At 37.9% G+C, this 16,950-nt stretch overlaps 1 protein-coding gene across 13 annotated transcripts in view; it reads left to right on the top strand.

The window, feature by feature from the left end:
• CADPS2 (calcium dependent secretion activator 2) overlaps positions 1–16,950 on the top strand; it is a 364,417-nt gene that overhangs the window by 190,394 nt on the left and 157,073 nt on the right. For all 13 annotated transcript variants that reach the window (XM_081957016.1, XM_081957023.1, XM_081957020.1 and 10 more), the window contains exons 9-11: positions 1,309–1,375; positions 11,369–11,477; positions 12,592–12,792. In XM_081957016.1, the coding sequence (XP_081813142.1) occupies positions 1,309–1,375; positions 11,369–11,477; positions 12,592–12,792 (377 nt within the window). The remainder of the gene's footprint in view (positions 1–1,308; positions 1,376–11,368; positions 11,478–12,591; positions 12,793–16,950) is intronic.

The raw sequence follows: 16,950 nt of genomic DNA, 5'->3' as shown, positions 1-16,950 counted from the left end.
CATAAACTGATTCAGAGTTTGCTGAAAAATGTAGTGCATTTGAAGGAAAAACATGCTTTAGAAATGTATAGTTTTAAGTTCCAAAGCAGAGAACAATTATTTGGATCCAGTGCAGGTACCTTCATATTATCTGTTGGTGCTTTCTGGGTTCATCTAGTAGAAACAAGTTAATGAGGAAGCAACAGAGTGTTGATGTATATGTCAGGTCTGCAAGTCTTATTTGCTTTTGGACCTCAGGCTGCCACACTTTCTATTATTCTACTATGCGTTTTCTACTGTGGGAAAATGGGACGGGGGATTGTATGGAGTTAGATGCTATGTAGCCATAACAAAATTATTTCTAGAAAGCCAAGGTCATCCTTTGTCTCTGCACCTCTGCACCTCTGCACCTGACCGGAACTGGATGGGTGGAAGCTGCCAGCATAGCAGTGGAAGATTGGACCGTGTGATGGACTTGTGGGTGTGGGGGAAAGATCTTGAACTTTCAACTGGATGGGAAAACCGGGAAGCCTTCAGATTCGGGTTTTCCCAGATGTGTTAACATGGTTCTCTTAATAAATTGGAACTTTGAGGAATCATTTGCCTCGGACTCTGATTTAATTTTGGATGATATTTGGAACCCTGACATTATGGTTATGTTCTTTTGCCATCTTCATAACAATTGTTTAACTCAATTGCATATTTTGAGATCCTGCAAATTTGTTGCAATCAAAAAACTGCTCTAATGTTTGCTCTCAGAGTTTATTATATATCAGCCATAAAACCTTAATAAGTTATCTTTAGTTCCTGGTTTTTTCAACCTGTGATCTTCTAGACATATTGAGATTGTCTTTCCTAGAAGTCTTTGAAGTTGTAGCACCAACAATTCTACATAGCCTCAGATTGGAGAAGATTGATTGAAAATTCAATAACATTCTGAAAGGCAACAACTATAAACTAACAGGTTTCTTCTTGAAACTCCACACGAACTATGAGCTGGAAAACCTCCATTTCAAATCTTGCCTCTGCTATAAATTAGTAGAGTTGCCTTATTTCCTAAATCTCAGTTTTCATGTGAATATATGATATAACACTGTTTTGAATTAGGACTAAGATTATTTATGTTGCATGCTCTCTATATAAAATGTTAGTAGTACTAATAACGAATGCATCAAAATGTGTCCATCTATATGTTAAGCATAAGTAAATACAGGAATCTAATAACAAAAACTCCTCCATTCTTCTGAGATGCTGTTTCATTAATCTTCATTTGTGGCCATTTCATTGTAAGGTTTTTAACTGAGAATGATTTGTCTTCACATTTAACAGGTATTTGTATGCCCTTGGACAAAAAGTTTGGAAAAGGTGGAAAAAGCGCTACTTTGTTCTTGTGCAGGTTAGTGATGTTTCCTTAATTCCTCCGGTCCTTCCGACACGCCCTAAAAAGTTGGCTTTTCCAGCAAGCTGGCCTGGCCTGTTAATTTTATCTCATTTTTTAAATGTATTGTCCTATAAATTGTGTTTGTTTTTTTGGATATGTATTTAATTTCTTTTTAACTTTCAGGATGTGTGTTTTTTAATGTTGTACGCCGCCCTGAGTCCTTTGGGAGAAGGGCGGCATATAAATCCAATAAAACAAACAAACAAACAAACAATTTCAACAATTTCAAGAGATGTTGTTGAAGCAATAAACGTGTGTGTGTGTGTGTGTGTGTGTGTGTGTGTGTACAGTATGTATGTCTATGCATATGTATATGTATCTATTTGTATTTTGGAACTTAGAAATGTGCAATCTAGTTTGTAAAAATATTTTAATGCTGATTTCAGCAAAACAGTTCCCATTCTCACAACTCTTTGTACTAATCCCATTATTTATGGATTTAAGTTTCCTATTAGAACTCACTTACAAAAGCCTAAAAAACTTTCTAGGGTATATTCAAAAGAACAACTGTATAAATTCTCACATCCAATCAAGGTTGTGCAGCATTTTTGATTTAATTCCAAAATGGTGTTTCAGAGTGTGCAAGAGTATAAATGTAGCATTCACCTGCAATTCATTAAACCAATTCTGTATTTATGAGTGCTACATTTGCATCTCTCACTCAAAGTTCAACGATAGTCACACTGTATGTGATGTATATACATTTTGAAGTTATCAATAGATCTAGTCATTTGTCAGGGGAAAAAAAAACGCCTGATATCTGAGATCAATGGACCGTGGCTGATTCCCTTCCGCATATCTTTTGAGATATTGAGAAAAATAAAAGTCTTTAAAAGTATTCTAATTAATAAACAAACTTTAATACGAAAATAATAAAAGTAAATGAAACAGAAAATAACTAATGGTTACATTTTGATAATGAAAGCTCCGTCTGCCAAAGTTGGCTGCCGAACAAAGAAGAGAGGAATTTTGGAATGTGTAACGCGTGCGCAATAAATCACTTTCAGATAAGAACCTTTTTTGTTTTATGACCTGCACAATAAAGCTTTCTTAGTTTAACTCTTGAATGTCAGTTTAGGCAGTTCAGGCCTAGCAAACTTTTTAACATCGTGACACCCCTTCTTTTGCTAGTCTGGGCTGACGTCATCAAATCATCAATTAAGGCACATCTTCTTTCGCAGATACTCGTGTTGATTTGCGGCGAGTGGTTTGTTAAGCATGTCTGCAATCTGATCATGTGTAGAAACATATTGCAATTTAACAAAACCTTGCTTAACTAATTGCTTTGTGTTTTGATAACGAATGTCAATGTGTCTGGACCTAGAACCTGTAAAATGTGACTCAGAAATATAGACAACAGATACATTATCTTCCATCACGGTGATTGGTCGAATCGGACGTGTCCAGATATCTGTGATCAAAGCATCAAACCACGTTAGAGAATTACAAGCATCTGAAACACAAGCATATTCAGCTTCAGTAGATGAACATGAAACAAAACTCTGTTTTCTCACTTGCCAGTAAACAGGACAACCATTTAGGAACATCATGTAACCAGAAGTGCTTTTGCATGACTTCTTGTCGCTCGCCCAGTCGGAATCAACAAAACAAATCAACTTTGGTTGATCAGTGTGTGTTGGTTCTAGCAATAACTTCATGTGTTTAGTGTGTTTCAGGTATTTCAACAACTTCTTAATGCATGACCAATGAAATTGTGTTGCCTTACCTACGTGTCGTGATAAAAGATTAACACTAAGTGCGATGTCAGGTCTGGTCCAACTACTAATGTATAATAGTGAACCGATGACTGAACGATAGAGTGTTTGATCCTCGAACTCAGGACTTGGTTCATGTGTTAAGTTGTGAAAATCTGTTTGCATGGGTGTCTTTGTTGTGCTAGCATCTTTCATGTTGCAATGATGTAGAATGTGGTCAATTTTCTCCTCTTGTGAAAGACTAAACCCCTTCTGTGTCTTTTCAATTTGAACACCTAAATAAGTGCTAATGTGTCCTAAAGATTTTAGTGTGAAGTATCTCTGCAAACTTTTGGCAAAAATCTCACTCATTTTCTTATTTGGACCAATATAAACAATATCATCAACATAAACAAGAATTATCTCATATGCATTGTTAGATCTTTTTGTGAACACGCATTCATCAGTTTCGGACTTAATAAAGCCCATTGAATTTAGTTTGTCAGTAAGACATAAATACCACATTAAACCTGACTGTTTCAGACCATAAAGACTTTTGTTCAGGAACCAGGTATCCCCTTCTTGCTTTCGGAATCCTGGAGGGCTTCTCACGTAGATCTCTTCATCTAGGTCTGCATGTAGATAAGCTGTGTCCACATCAAATTGAAAAACTTCTAAACCAAGAATAGTTGCAGTGGTTAAAGCAATTTTTACACTTTCAGTTCTGACTGTTGGTGAGTAAGTGTTTGTGTAGTCCTCAGGATAACGTTGAGCGAAACCCTGAGCTACCAGTCTGGCTTTGTATAAAGACTCACCATTTGGTTTCTTCTTGATTCTGTAGACCCATCGGGTGCCAATGACTTTCTTATTTGCTGGAGGTTTTGCAGGTGTGAATACATTAAGTTTCTTTAAACTGTCCATTTCATCATGCATTGCATCATACCATTTGTCTTGTTCTGAATCAGGAAGCTGTTTGATTTGTGTGAATGTCTCAGGAGGAAGAGTAACGTTGCAAATCAAAGGTACTGGTGTTTTTGTCAGTTGCCATGAATAACGTTGTGGAGGGATTCCTTTTGTGGCCCTCTTGGAGCGTCTAGGAACATCAGTCCAGTCTTCTTCTTCTTCATCATCATCCTCGTCCTCACGTTCGTCGCTAGCATCAGCATCCGCGGCTTGCGAAGACGGAACATCAGGTTGTGAAGAGCTGGTAGAAGGAACATCTGCCTGCAAATTGTCATCAGGCTGCATGGCATCTGGAACACCATCTCTAGGAAAATAAACTTCAGGATCATTGGAATGAATCCTGGACCAGTCAATATCTTCCTCAAAATTAGCAGATTGTGAAATGACAATCACATGTTTAGTATCAATGAATTTGTACCATTTTGAATTATCATCAATACCCATAAATCTCAGTCTCTTTGCTACTGCACCTCCCTTTCTTCTTTGACTTAAGGGAGTGTTCACCATAGCATATGAACCAAAAATGTGGAGGTTCTTGAGATCAGGCTTGTAGCCATACAGCATGTAGAAAGGAGTTTGATTGATTACACTGCTCCAAGTACGGTTGACAATGTAATTTGCATATTTGATTGCTTCACCCCAGTATGCGTTACTGAGATTGGCATCTTCTAGAAGACAACGCATCATGGTTTGTAGAACCCCTTGTCTTCTTTCTACGACTCCGTTATGAGCCGGTGTATATGGAGCAGATGTCTGATGAAGAATTCCATTCTTACGCATCCAGTCCTGGAAACGCTGAGACATGAATTCTGCACCACAGTCACTCTGGATTCTGGCGATGCGAACTTGGTATTCTGTAGAAACAAACGCTGCAAAGTCTTTAAAGATCTGAAAGGTCTCAGATTTCTCTCTCATAGGATATACAAATCCATATCTAGAATGATTATCTACAATTGTTAAAAAATACTTTCTGCCACCAAGTGTTGGTGGGAAAGGACCCACTATGTCAGTGTGTACCAAATCAAAAATGCGTGTTGACAGGCGTGTAGCGTGTTTGGGAATTGCAGCCGCCTTGGATTTAGCCTTTTTGCAAACCGCACAATCCAAAAACACCTTACACCCCTTTAGATCCAAACCTTTTGCGAACTCCGGCATCTTTCTAAGAACACGGAAACTGGCATGCCCCAATCTTCTGTGCCACTTGTGAATACACCTGGAATGTAAAGGTTTACCAGTTAGTGAATTCTCAACATTAACAGTTTCATGAGGACCCTCAGGCTTGCTCTGAGCAATCTGTTTTTGTTTTCTCTGTTTGTTGGCTTTAGGAGCCTTTGGCACAGTAACGCTTTCTCTCTCTGGGACAACTCTCTCTGGGTCTGCGTTGTGCCTTTTTGGAGTTTGCATACTTGCCTGTGCTTGCCCTTTAGGCTTTGGCTTTAAGTAATAAACACCACCAATCAGCATAGTTTCAGCAACAATATCACCATCTTTAACTAAGTAACTTGCTTTTTCGAGGTGGTGAACCTGGAACTTTAAATCTCTAGACAAGTGACTTTGACTAAGCAAATTACTGGTTGCTGAAGGTATGTAATAAACATCAGGGATGTGTGTATCGAGTTCTTCAATGTAAACAGTTCCTTTTCCCATGACCTTGCAAGTGTGGTTGGTGAAGGAATACAGTTCTCGATACTCGGGCTCTGGTTCGCCCATCTCTGTGAAAAGTTCCCTTCTGTGGGTAACGTGCACAGCTGCTCCACTATCTAAAGTCCACAAAAGACGTCTGTCGAACTTTGGATCAGGTTGTGGAACGTTGGTTATGGCCAGTGTCACAAGTGGAGCTTGTGAATCACGCCTTGGACCACGACGACCTTGTCTTCCGCCTCTACCTCTGCCTCTGGAATCTGTTCCTCTGGGCTGGTACGTGGCGGGAGCTGGAACTCGTTGGGGACAATCCCGGGTGTCATGTCCCACACGGTTGCAGGTGTAGCACTTTGGCATCCTTGGAGCGTAGCCTCTTCCTCGGAAGGGACGTCTGGCTGGAGCCTTTGACGCTGGAGGTCGTTGCAGATGTGGTGTAGCTAATCTGATAGCTTCGTCTTCCACTAAAAGTCTGCAAACGTGGTTAACTGTGCATTGAGCAATAGGCACGTAGTTAATCTTTGCAACAGCATCTTTCCATTCATAAGAGTTAATGATGATGCTAATCATTTGGATATCATCGATTACATGGCCATTTTGTCTCAATTCACTTCTCATTCTTTTCAGTTTGGTCAAATGTCCACCAATTCGTTCACCAGGTTTCAACTTCGAACCATGGAACTCAGACATGAGCAAACATGAAGATTCAATTGAAACGGGCCTGTAGCAATCTTCCAAAATAGCCCATATTTCTTGGGCAGTTGCATCAGGTGGAAAGATACCTTGGATCTCAATTTCCATTGACATGAGTAAAGTCGTGATTGCTCTGTTTTCGAGGTCTCTTATTGCAGGCGTCCACGGTGGAGGAGGAGGATTAAAAATCATGGAATGTGTGCCTTCTCTTCGAAGTAAGAGCGCAATTTCACTGACCCAGGCTTTATAATTCTCTCCTGACTCCTTTAATTTGGACTCACCAGTCAAGGGGGTGACTGTGAATACCTGCTGAGGAACAATTTGTTGCTCTGGTTGCAAATCTGGTTGTTGAACCAGGGGATGCTGGGGTTGCATCATTGGCCTTTGCGTGGCAACATCAAATTGGCTTCCTCGAATTCGCCTTTGGCTTTGCCTTTTTTCATCTAGGGAGGATTCAACGCCGCCAGGGGGTGTTGAAGACTTAACCTTTGGGGGCAAAGTTTGGGCTTCTGTAAAACTCATAGACAGATCTCTAAAAATCTGGTCCAATTGCTTCATCTTTTGCTGTAATAATTTTTCTCCGCCAGCAGATGGCAGTGCAGCTTCACTTTTTGGCTGCCTCTCCTTTCTATACGTATGCGGAAGTTCAGTTGACTCAAAGGGACCACGTGACCTCGGTGACGTGTACATGTCTCTTTGTTCTAATTGACCAATGAACTCTGTGGGGTGTGTCTTAGGCTGTTGTTTTGAAGACAAGATGGCGTCCTCAGACATTTTGGGAGTGGGGGAGCTTCTCCTACTTCGCCTTATCTCTTCAAAACACACTCTCGCCTCCCTAGCATATCTTTCGAAACGTTCTATTTGATCAAGATAGCTTTGCATTTCTTGCTCATCATCTGGGGAGATTTCATAAACTTTGCTTTCTGCGTGGGAGGATTTTTTCTCTGCCGGCAGTTGCCGTTTAGACTTTTGCCGTTCATTAATTGTATCTTGATAATGAGGGAGGTTTACTGACCTCAGTCCGTAGATCTTGCCTTCTGTAACTCCTTCCCCCACATCTGGCTCGGCACCTGAAAAATCTTGCTCCTCTGTGTCTGAGGGAATGGATTCTTTCGAGCGCTTTCCATGTCCGTGTTTTTTTTTTTCTCTTCGACATTGCTAATTAGGCTTAGTCGGTTATCTTTAGATAGCACGAAGAGAAAATACAGCCATAAATTGTAACCATCTCAGCTGGTATCATCAAAACCAAAACTCTGCTACCAAGTTGTCAGGGGGAAAAAAAAACGCCTGATATCTGAGATCAATGGACCGTGGCTGATTCCCTTCCGCATATCTTTTGAGATATTGAGAAAAATGAAAGTCTTTAAAAGTATTCTAATTAATAAACAAACTTTAATACGAAAATAATAAAAGTAAATGAAACAGAAAATAACTAATGGTTACATTTTGATAATGAAAGCTCCGTCTGCCAAAGTTGGCTGCCGAACAAAGAAGAGAGGAATTTTGGAATGTGTAACGCGTGCGCAATAAATCACTTTCAGATAAGAACCTTTTTTGTTTTATGACCTGCGCAATAAAGCTTTCTTAGTTTAACTCTTGAATGTCAGTTTAGGCAGTTCAGGCCTAGCAAACTTTTTAATATCGTGACATCATTAATATATTCCCTCCTTTGAATCCTCGCTGGAGTTGGGAACTATTTATTGTACTCAGTTTAAAAAAATAAAACCTGACACATCCAGATAGAAAGTATAGGTTATTGGTTGTTCAGACCTCCAAACATTGGTAGTATGAATTCTCATTATTTTAGATGTCTTTCTCATGAAAAAAGTCTCATGGAGATCTGAGGACATAAGATCATAGGGTGCAGTGAGCACAAACATGCTAGGAAAAATCTTGCATTTCCATAAAGCTAGATTATTATGGTGACCTCTGTTAAAATGTACAGAGCCATTTAAGACATGCTGGCATATTTTTGGTACAGACTACAATCGCTAAGACAGGGAGAATAAAGTAAGATTGTTTGTATCAGCCCATCCCTATCACTCTCTTGTGAGTGAAGAGACAGCCATTCATTAGTTATAGCACTCTGTTAGGCTTCCTCAGCATCAGTTGACAAATCTATGAAACTTCAGAGGCATGACCTCGGAGAAAGCTAAAGCTACATCCCAAAAATTCTGCAATGTGACATTGGTCTTTTCTCAAAGTATTCTGGATGGCAGATGAATGGATTTAAGCAACTTGTTATGGCAAGATAACGGCAATGAGGGTTCATTTCTCAGCTGGGTTTCCCCATATTCATGCATGCTTTCAGGGAAAATTTTATTAGGCCATCCCCAGAGATCTTTCAGAACATGGTGGAGGACTTTCACCAAATATTTTTGTCCAATTTCCACAACTGCTTTGTAAATTAAAATTTTGTTTTTGCCCCCCTCTGTGTTTGTGTGTTTTGGTGATGAATACAAGAATGCTACCTTTTGTTTTTTGGCAGACTAAAATATATACTGTATGTCTAAAATATGAAAAGCTCAATATGATTATAATACATAAAAAGTATATAAGTAAAATCTCATGCTTTTATCTAATATGAAGATACTAAGAACATTAAAATTCATTTGTAGTATTTGTGATCATTGGCCAAGTTAGGCTATCCACAAATACTACTACTTACAGTTTTCTGTCAGACACTGAGTGATAGAATTATGCATAAACTAAATAGTACTCATATAAGCATAGATTAGCATAGTGAATGTGCTGTTTATCACAAGTCACTTTTGAACTCATATTGATATCTGTCCATTTCTAATCTTAAACACTTGAGATTTTAGATCTCAGTTTCTTCTTCAATAGTTTTCCTTTTGTTTTCTGTTTCTCAGAAAAGCTTAGAGGAGGCCAACGGCAGTCTTATCTAATTGAAAGACATGTCTCTCCATTCCCTCGATTTCACATATATAAGTGTGCACTAAGTTGTTGATGTTGTTTCCTTCACTTGCAGTCTGAAGTGTACAATCCAATTGACCACTTTGGCTTTATGAATAGGCCTAGTGTAGAATGCCTATAAAGGATAGTACAGATGGGCATTTTGCCATCCCTTTCATAATTCCTGCACTGTTGACACTGCAGGAGTTTTGCTAAATTTATTTTTTATCTTTATGTTGCAGGGTTATTAAGTGGCAGATGAACTGTGGGTTGCATAATAACCCCATCCAGCAACTTTAAAAAGCCATTTAAATCACTTAGCATTAAATGGTTGAATTTGTCTATTTAACCTTTTGTCTGATCTATCTAATAAAATGAAATTCAATGGTGAAAAGAGTAAGGGTCTACAATTAGGCAAGAAAAACGAAATGCACAGGTACAGTATAGGTGGTACCTTGCTCAATGGTAGTAACTGTGAGAGGGACCTTGGAGTCGTAGTGGACAACCATTTAAATTTGAGCCAGCAGTGTGCAGCAGCTGCCAAAAAAGCCAACACAGTTCTAGGCTACATAAACAGAGGGATAGAATCAAGATCACGTGAAGTGTTAATACCACTTTATAATGCCTTGGTAAGGCCACACTTGGAATACTGCATTCAGTTTTGGTCGCCACGATGTAGAAAAGATGTGGAAACACTAGAAAGAGTGCAGAGAAGAGCAACAAAGATTGCAGGAACTGGGTATGCCTAGTTTAGTGAAAAGAAGGACTAGTGGAGACATGATAGCAGTGTTCCAATATCTCAGGGGCTGCCACAAAGAAGAGGGAGTCAAACTATTCTCCAAAACACCTGAGGGTAGAACAAGAAGCAATGGGTGGAAACTAATCAAGGAGAGAAGCAACTTAGAAGTGAGGAGAATTTTCATGACAGTTAGAACAATTAATCAGTGGAGCAGCTTGCCTCCAGAAGTTGTAAATGCATCAATACTGGAAGTCTTTAAGAAGATGTTGGATAGCCATTTGTCTGAAATGGTATAGGGTTTCCTGCCTAGGCAGGGGGTTGGACTAGAAGACCTTCCAAGGTCCCTTCCAACTCTGCTATTGTATTTGTATTTGATTATGGTGATTACTTTGAACCTTTTGTAATCTGACTACAGTAATCAAAAACTTGCAGTCAAATGCAAATGGCATATTCAAAAATATTACTTTTCTCAACAATGACCCAGAACCGAAGAGCCAATTATTTTCTGGATACCTTTCCTGTCTGTTTTGATTGGAGTTGTAAAGTGTACCCAGAAGCTTCATTGGGCACACTAGCACCTCATATGTGGCCCCAGAATCCCCCAAGTGGGTGAAGCCAAACATTTCTGTCTTATTTGCAGTGGGTAGTTAATTTGATACAGAGATGTCTGCTTATAATATTGCATGTGCACATTCTCCAACCTGGGGGGGGGGGGGGGGATAGAGCCTGCTTCCTCCAACCATTGCAAATGTACAGCCCTTAGACACACTGTGTGAAGCCTGATATGACCTTCAAACGTTTATGTGCTCTAGGTTTCAAGGTAAAATATATGTGTACTAGTGTCAGTTGCAAGGACGCACAACGTTCAAGGTAGATGAACAAATGCCTTATATATACCTGTTTTAAAAAAATTATTGATGGGAATGTACAGAATAATGATTAAAATTTAAATTTAGCATTGATTCTCAAGATAACTACTGGTGATAGTCGGATGAAAAGGTGCTTTTATTTTTCAAATTGAAATTTCACAATTATTGCACACCGATTGCTATAAACCTGTAATATACAAGTAGATTAGCGGTACCTTGATATCTAAGTGTATTTTGTAAAGCAGTTGTTGTGAATTTCAAGTTGTTAATGTACAGTTGACATCTTTGTTCTAAGCCACATAGCAGACTATTTATAACTCCCGTTGTTAGCAGGTAGTTTATTGCCTATGTCCTACTGAACTAAGAGCTGGATGTCAATATAACATGATATAGTGAAGTATAGCTAATTCGGGGCTTCTCTTTATCTTTCACCTAGGTTAGCCAATATACATTTGCCATGTGCAGCTACAGAGAGAAAAAATCAGAGCCTCAGGAGTTAATGCAACTTGAAGGATACACTGTTGATTACACAGCACCACATCCAGGTATTCTGCAAAATGAGTTCAAATGTCTGATTGTAGAGAAATTAAGAAAGAGAGCTTGTTTTATCTTTTCATAAAATCCTATCGAGTAAGAAGGTAGATAGGAAGAGAGAGAGAGACTATTTTAGGCCAGGTTACATTTTCCCCTCATATTCTATCATATCAGAAACATCTCCATCTCATTGCAGATCTGAATTGCCAGGTTATACATTATTTTAATGCTATTCAAGGCATTGATATCATGAACCGATATTGATTGAAAAGAAATATTTCCTTTAAAGATGAGGATGAGGTTTTGATTCTGATTTTATAGTGCTCTTCCTCCTGAAAGAAATAAAATGCACAGTAGATGCATCTGTGTATATGATATGGCTACCAAGTAACCAATTTTGTATAATGGCCATCATAGAAAAAATTCCTTTATGCTTTCTTTAGCAAGAACTCACCCAACCTTAATTAGTACAGAAGTTAATTAGTACAGAACAGTGCTTAGGGACAGAAAGTTTCAAAAAAAGTTGGCTAATTAGAGAAATTTATTTAAGTGGGAGCACAATCCAGTAATATGCATGCTAGGATCAAAGTGTCATTTTGATTATTCGTCTACATATCTAACACAAAGGCAAAGCCATAACTAGAAATATCTTCAGCATAGAAGAATTTTTCTCATGCCACTGGGGTTTGAGTTGAGCATGAGTTTGTTTCTCCTCACTCCAATCACTGGACATGGGAAATCTCCTGCAGAAGAACATAAATGTTCTTTTTAAGAGCTATCTGGGAGACACTGTTGAAGATGCTTCTGCTCAATATGCTATCTCTTGGGTAGACAGGACTAGTCATTCCTCTGTGTGTCTCTCAAATTGTCCTCCATGTTTTCTGGTTGCAGCAGAGCCATCAAGATCTATCTCTTCAATTTAGCTTTTGAGTGATTTTAATGAATTTTATTTTACATTTTAACTGCCTTTAATTATGTTTTTATTAATTTAGTCATTTTAAGTTCCCTTTTTATATTGAAAGGTAGCCTATAAATCCAGTTATTACTTAAGGAGGTAGAGTAAAGAGAAAACGTAATTTCATGTCAGTTAACTTGACTGAGTCCTGAGTTCTCCTAAATCTGCAGGCCTGCAAGGTGGTCAGATGTTCTTCAATGCTGTCAAAGAAGGTGACATAGTGATATTTGCCAGTGATGATGAACAAGATCGGATCCTGTGGGTCCAAGCAATGTACAGAGCTACTGGTCAATCTTACAAGCCAGTTCCTGTAGGTCAAGCACAGAAGATGAATCCAAAAGGAAGCAATACTCACACAGATTTATCACAGAGTAAGTTTACATTGTTTTAATTTATGAGATTTCAATTGTATAATTAATCAGCATTTAACTTGACTGTTCTTGAAAATTTATATTAATAACCATTTTTTAAAAACTGACTTGTAGCTCATTATTGCTGTTGTGTTACTTATTGCTGTTGTGGTTTTTTTATGTAATTAGTATCATTAAAATTCAGTACAGATTCTCATGGAAACCATTTTTAAGGATTATTTTTCTTGCAGGCTTTGCACTGATTTTATAACAAATAGCTTCAATCAGGCATTCGTGAGTCAGCTGCATCATTGTTTTGATGAAATATTATTGAACAAGAAGAGCACAAGATAAATTCTCATCCCTTCATAAATTCTCATTGGAGGAAATTTTTCAATTCTCTTCCTGGCCAGGGATTTGAAGCTGTAAACTCAGGGAAGAGGAGGTAGTGGGGTAATTGACATCAAAGGATATTTCACTGCAGTTAACCAGATGTGAAGCCATGCTAGTAAAGCGGGATTCTAAAGACAGGGTGGAAAGTTGGACTCTAAAGACAAGTTGGGAATTCTAATGTACCGTCTTCACTACTGAAGTCCCCAGCTACCCTTTTGGGGAAAGGTTGGGGAGAAAATGGTTCAGGCTGCATCATTATGCCATTTATGCCCAACTATATATCTTGGCCCTTGACTAAGTTAATGATGCTGCCAAAGTGCTATAAGAAGCCTAACACCATCTAGGTTTCTATAGAGAAGAAGCGTGAATGCTTAATTCCAGCAAGTGATAGTGAATTTGAAACCCAACTACTTCTGATGATATTCTTCCATTAATTCTAAATGAAGTTGCACTTCCCTACTGTAGCAGATTCAGTTTGCAATTTTGGTGGCCCTTCAAGCTTCTATAGCAAATAGAGCCTTCATTCAGCTCCATCTAGTGCAGCAATTGCTATTTTCCTAGCTGGCATTAGTTACTGTTACTCATGCTTTGGTTACCTCTTGACTGGACTATTGCAATGAGCTTCACATGGGACTGCTATTGAAACTGCAGCTGGTCCAGGATACTGCAGCTCAAATACTAATGGACGTAACAGCTTCAAAGAGCAGCATTAGTTGCCACTTGGCTTGTGGGTGCTCCTATCCTCTGAAATGGCTTGCCACCTGATCTGCAACTGGCTCCTTTGGGCTTTTAAAAGCTGGTTAAAACCTGGCTGTTCCATCAAGCAAGAAAAGTTGGTTTGCTGCAATTGCCTCTTGTTCACGACAGTGAGTTAATTTTCACTACTACTGATGTTTTCATCATTACTGCCAGTTTCATAGGAGTATTTCTAGTAGTTTGTTTATTGATTATATGATTTTTATCAACTTTATGGCAATTGAAGTGGCTCATATGGTTGTAAAACAAAATCAACTACAGCTGATAATATAATAAAAACAATGACTCACAACCCTTTTGGCTGAAAGAAACAGCAGAAAGTAAGCATATAGTGACATGGCAACTACGTTAGCTAACTGATTCCTATTTAATAATACCTCTTTCTATTGTAATTTGCAAATAATACATTTTCCTGTATTTATGCCATCCTTTTATGTTTTTGACTTACTTTGTATTTAGCAATACTTCTACTTTTATATGAGACAGGCCTTGTGAAAGACGATGCCACTCACATTTATGTTTATTGATTTCCTCATACAAATGATACCTATTTTTAAAAGTCGAAAATGAGAGGCAGCCTTAGGAATGGCATGCCTGGTTTCATTCTCCAAACTTTCCATAAAGAAATATTGGCTGCTTTCTCCCAAGGCTAAGAAGAGACATCCATTCCTTAAGTATAAAATGTGACAGTAAAATGTGTGGTCCTGCTTGGCAGGTATCAACCTAAGGGTTACTATCGTTTTCCTTGTCGTCTTGCTGCATCCCATTTATGTCTAGTTGCTTGACAATAGCTACAGGATGATTTTCTGATTTATCAAATCCCTTTTCATTGTACTTCCTGTAACTGTCTCTTGCTTGAACATATTACAGATGGGGGAAATCATCAAAATAGCCAGCCCTTGCTGATTTATTCCAATGGCAGAAATACAGCAGAGACTAGTCCTCTGTTTAATAAAATATTCTAGTAGCCATTTTTCTGTTTCCTTTGTGTTATATGAAGACACCTAAAGAAAATAACAATAACATTTTATAAGCCATTTCCCATCTCTATTTCTCAATTTACTTGCACAATTTTAACTGAACAATATCTCCTTAAAAAACCCTAAGTTTGGATAGGATTCTTTCTGCTCTTGTTAGGAAGAGCAGACTGTTCAGTATTTATCCAAATGAAGCTTAAGATCAGCTATCACAAGGTAGTGCAACAATGTGGCATCAATTTGTGTTGATATAACTGCACTATAAGTTCAAGGTTCTATGCTACCAAATAAGGTTTGAATGGTGTAGCACTATATAGTAAGTACACTTGTTGGAAACTAATCAAAGGGGGGAAGCAACCAAGAAGAAATTTCCTAACAGTGAGAATAATTAACCAGTGGAACATTTTGCCTTCAGAAATTATGGGCACTCCATCACTGGAGGTTTTAAGAAGAGACTGGACAGTCACTGATCTGAAATGGTATAGGTTTTCCTGCTTGAGCCACACCTCCAAGGTCTCTTCCAGCTCTGTTCTCTTGTTTTCAAAAAAGTTAATGAACATACATAAACTAATTTGCATTTCATCTTTTTAAGAGATAAAGAATGGTAATATGAAATATCAAGGCTTCAACTATGTTGAAATACCTGGATTTAATTTATGTGCATGATAAGGGAAGGAAAAAATCCCCACCATTGTTTTTCTTTTCTTTTTCTCTGTATCATCAGATGATTACAGTAAGCCGTAACCATAACATTTTTCCCCATATCGTTTGCTAATCAGAAATGTTTTACATATATGAAAATAGTAGCAAACATCACAATTTGGTTAAAAAAATGTCAATCTAGTAAAGACTAATTCAAATCCCTGTCTACTTCAGGAGAATCTTAGACCATATAGCTATATCTAAAATGTAATTTTTTATGCTTGGTTATTAAATAGTCATTTAATTACATACATGAATATATCTTAGGACTTGAGGAGTGGGGAAAGTATTATTTCAAAAACTCTGTAAAAAATTGCTCCTGTTATCTGTAGATGGTAATCTCATAGCATAAACTATCAATGTGTTATCACACAGTTTATTTGCTATATGTACCTTGTTAAATCTGTCACATGAATGTGACTCTTGCTTTGACAATGCAGAGCCAAGTGATATGAATTAGTTTCTGCATCTTTTCAGGATATGATGCTGTAGATCCTTCAGTTTGAATTAAATAATTCTTCCGTCTGCAAATGCATCTGAAAGTTGGACTTGACATGGATCAATATGATCTGGGGCTAAATTTCTAAATGTGACTGATTATGTTAGCATCATACCCACAGATCAATATGGAGTCTTATTATGAACCTAACTCTAGAATTGGGTTTAATCAATACACTTTTGTCTCCTTTTTAATAGAAATTTTAGGTTTGTAGCACAGTTTTCAAGAATATATTGAGAATACATCTTTTCTGGTAACAAACATTAAAAACCTCTATATGTGAAATTAAAAGAACAAAGAAGAGCAAAAACCTTATTGTAAGGGTCAAGTCAATTTTTTAGTTGATAGTGGCCTGTTCACTTCCAATATTGTGTACGAAATCAAAGAGAGCTAATGTGCTAATGCATAACTAGTCCTTTTGGCAATGGTAAGGCTTTTTCTGTCCATACTTTATAGCAACTTGCATTGAGGATTTTGACAAAACATACCATTAACGAAAGAATCACTAGATTGTGTCTTTTGATAAACCCGCGGGGTTCAAAGGCGTTGAAAGATGCAATCTCTGAACAACAATAAATTCAGATATTTGATTGAGGTGCCATTTAAAATGGCATGTTATATATAATTTGCACAAAGAAATATTTTTTCCACTTTCATTACTCTTGTTCTGGGAGGCTGAAAGAGCTCTTTGCCATTACTACTTTATATGTGTTTCTTTAAAAGCTCCGTATAAAAAGCAAAAGACTGGAAATGACCCTGTAGGAGGCTATGTGTTCATTTCTGCTCTAGTTTGATGTTTAGGAAATGGGCTTCCAGCTATCTTCCATTGCTGCTTTCCTCGGAGATGAGTGT

This window comes from Natrix helvetica (assembly GCF_964273705.1).
Source record: "Natrix helvetica genome assembly, chromosome: 6".
Classification (NCBI taxonomy): Eukaryota; Metazoa; Chordata; class Lepidosauria; order Squamata; family Natricidae; genus Natrix; species Natrix helvetica.
This window is presented reverse-complemented; position numbering and strand designations above follow the sequence as displayed.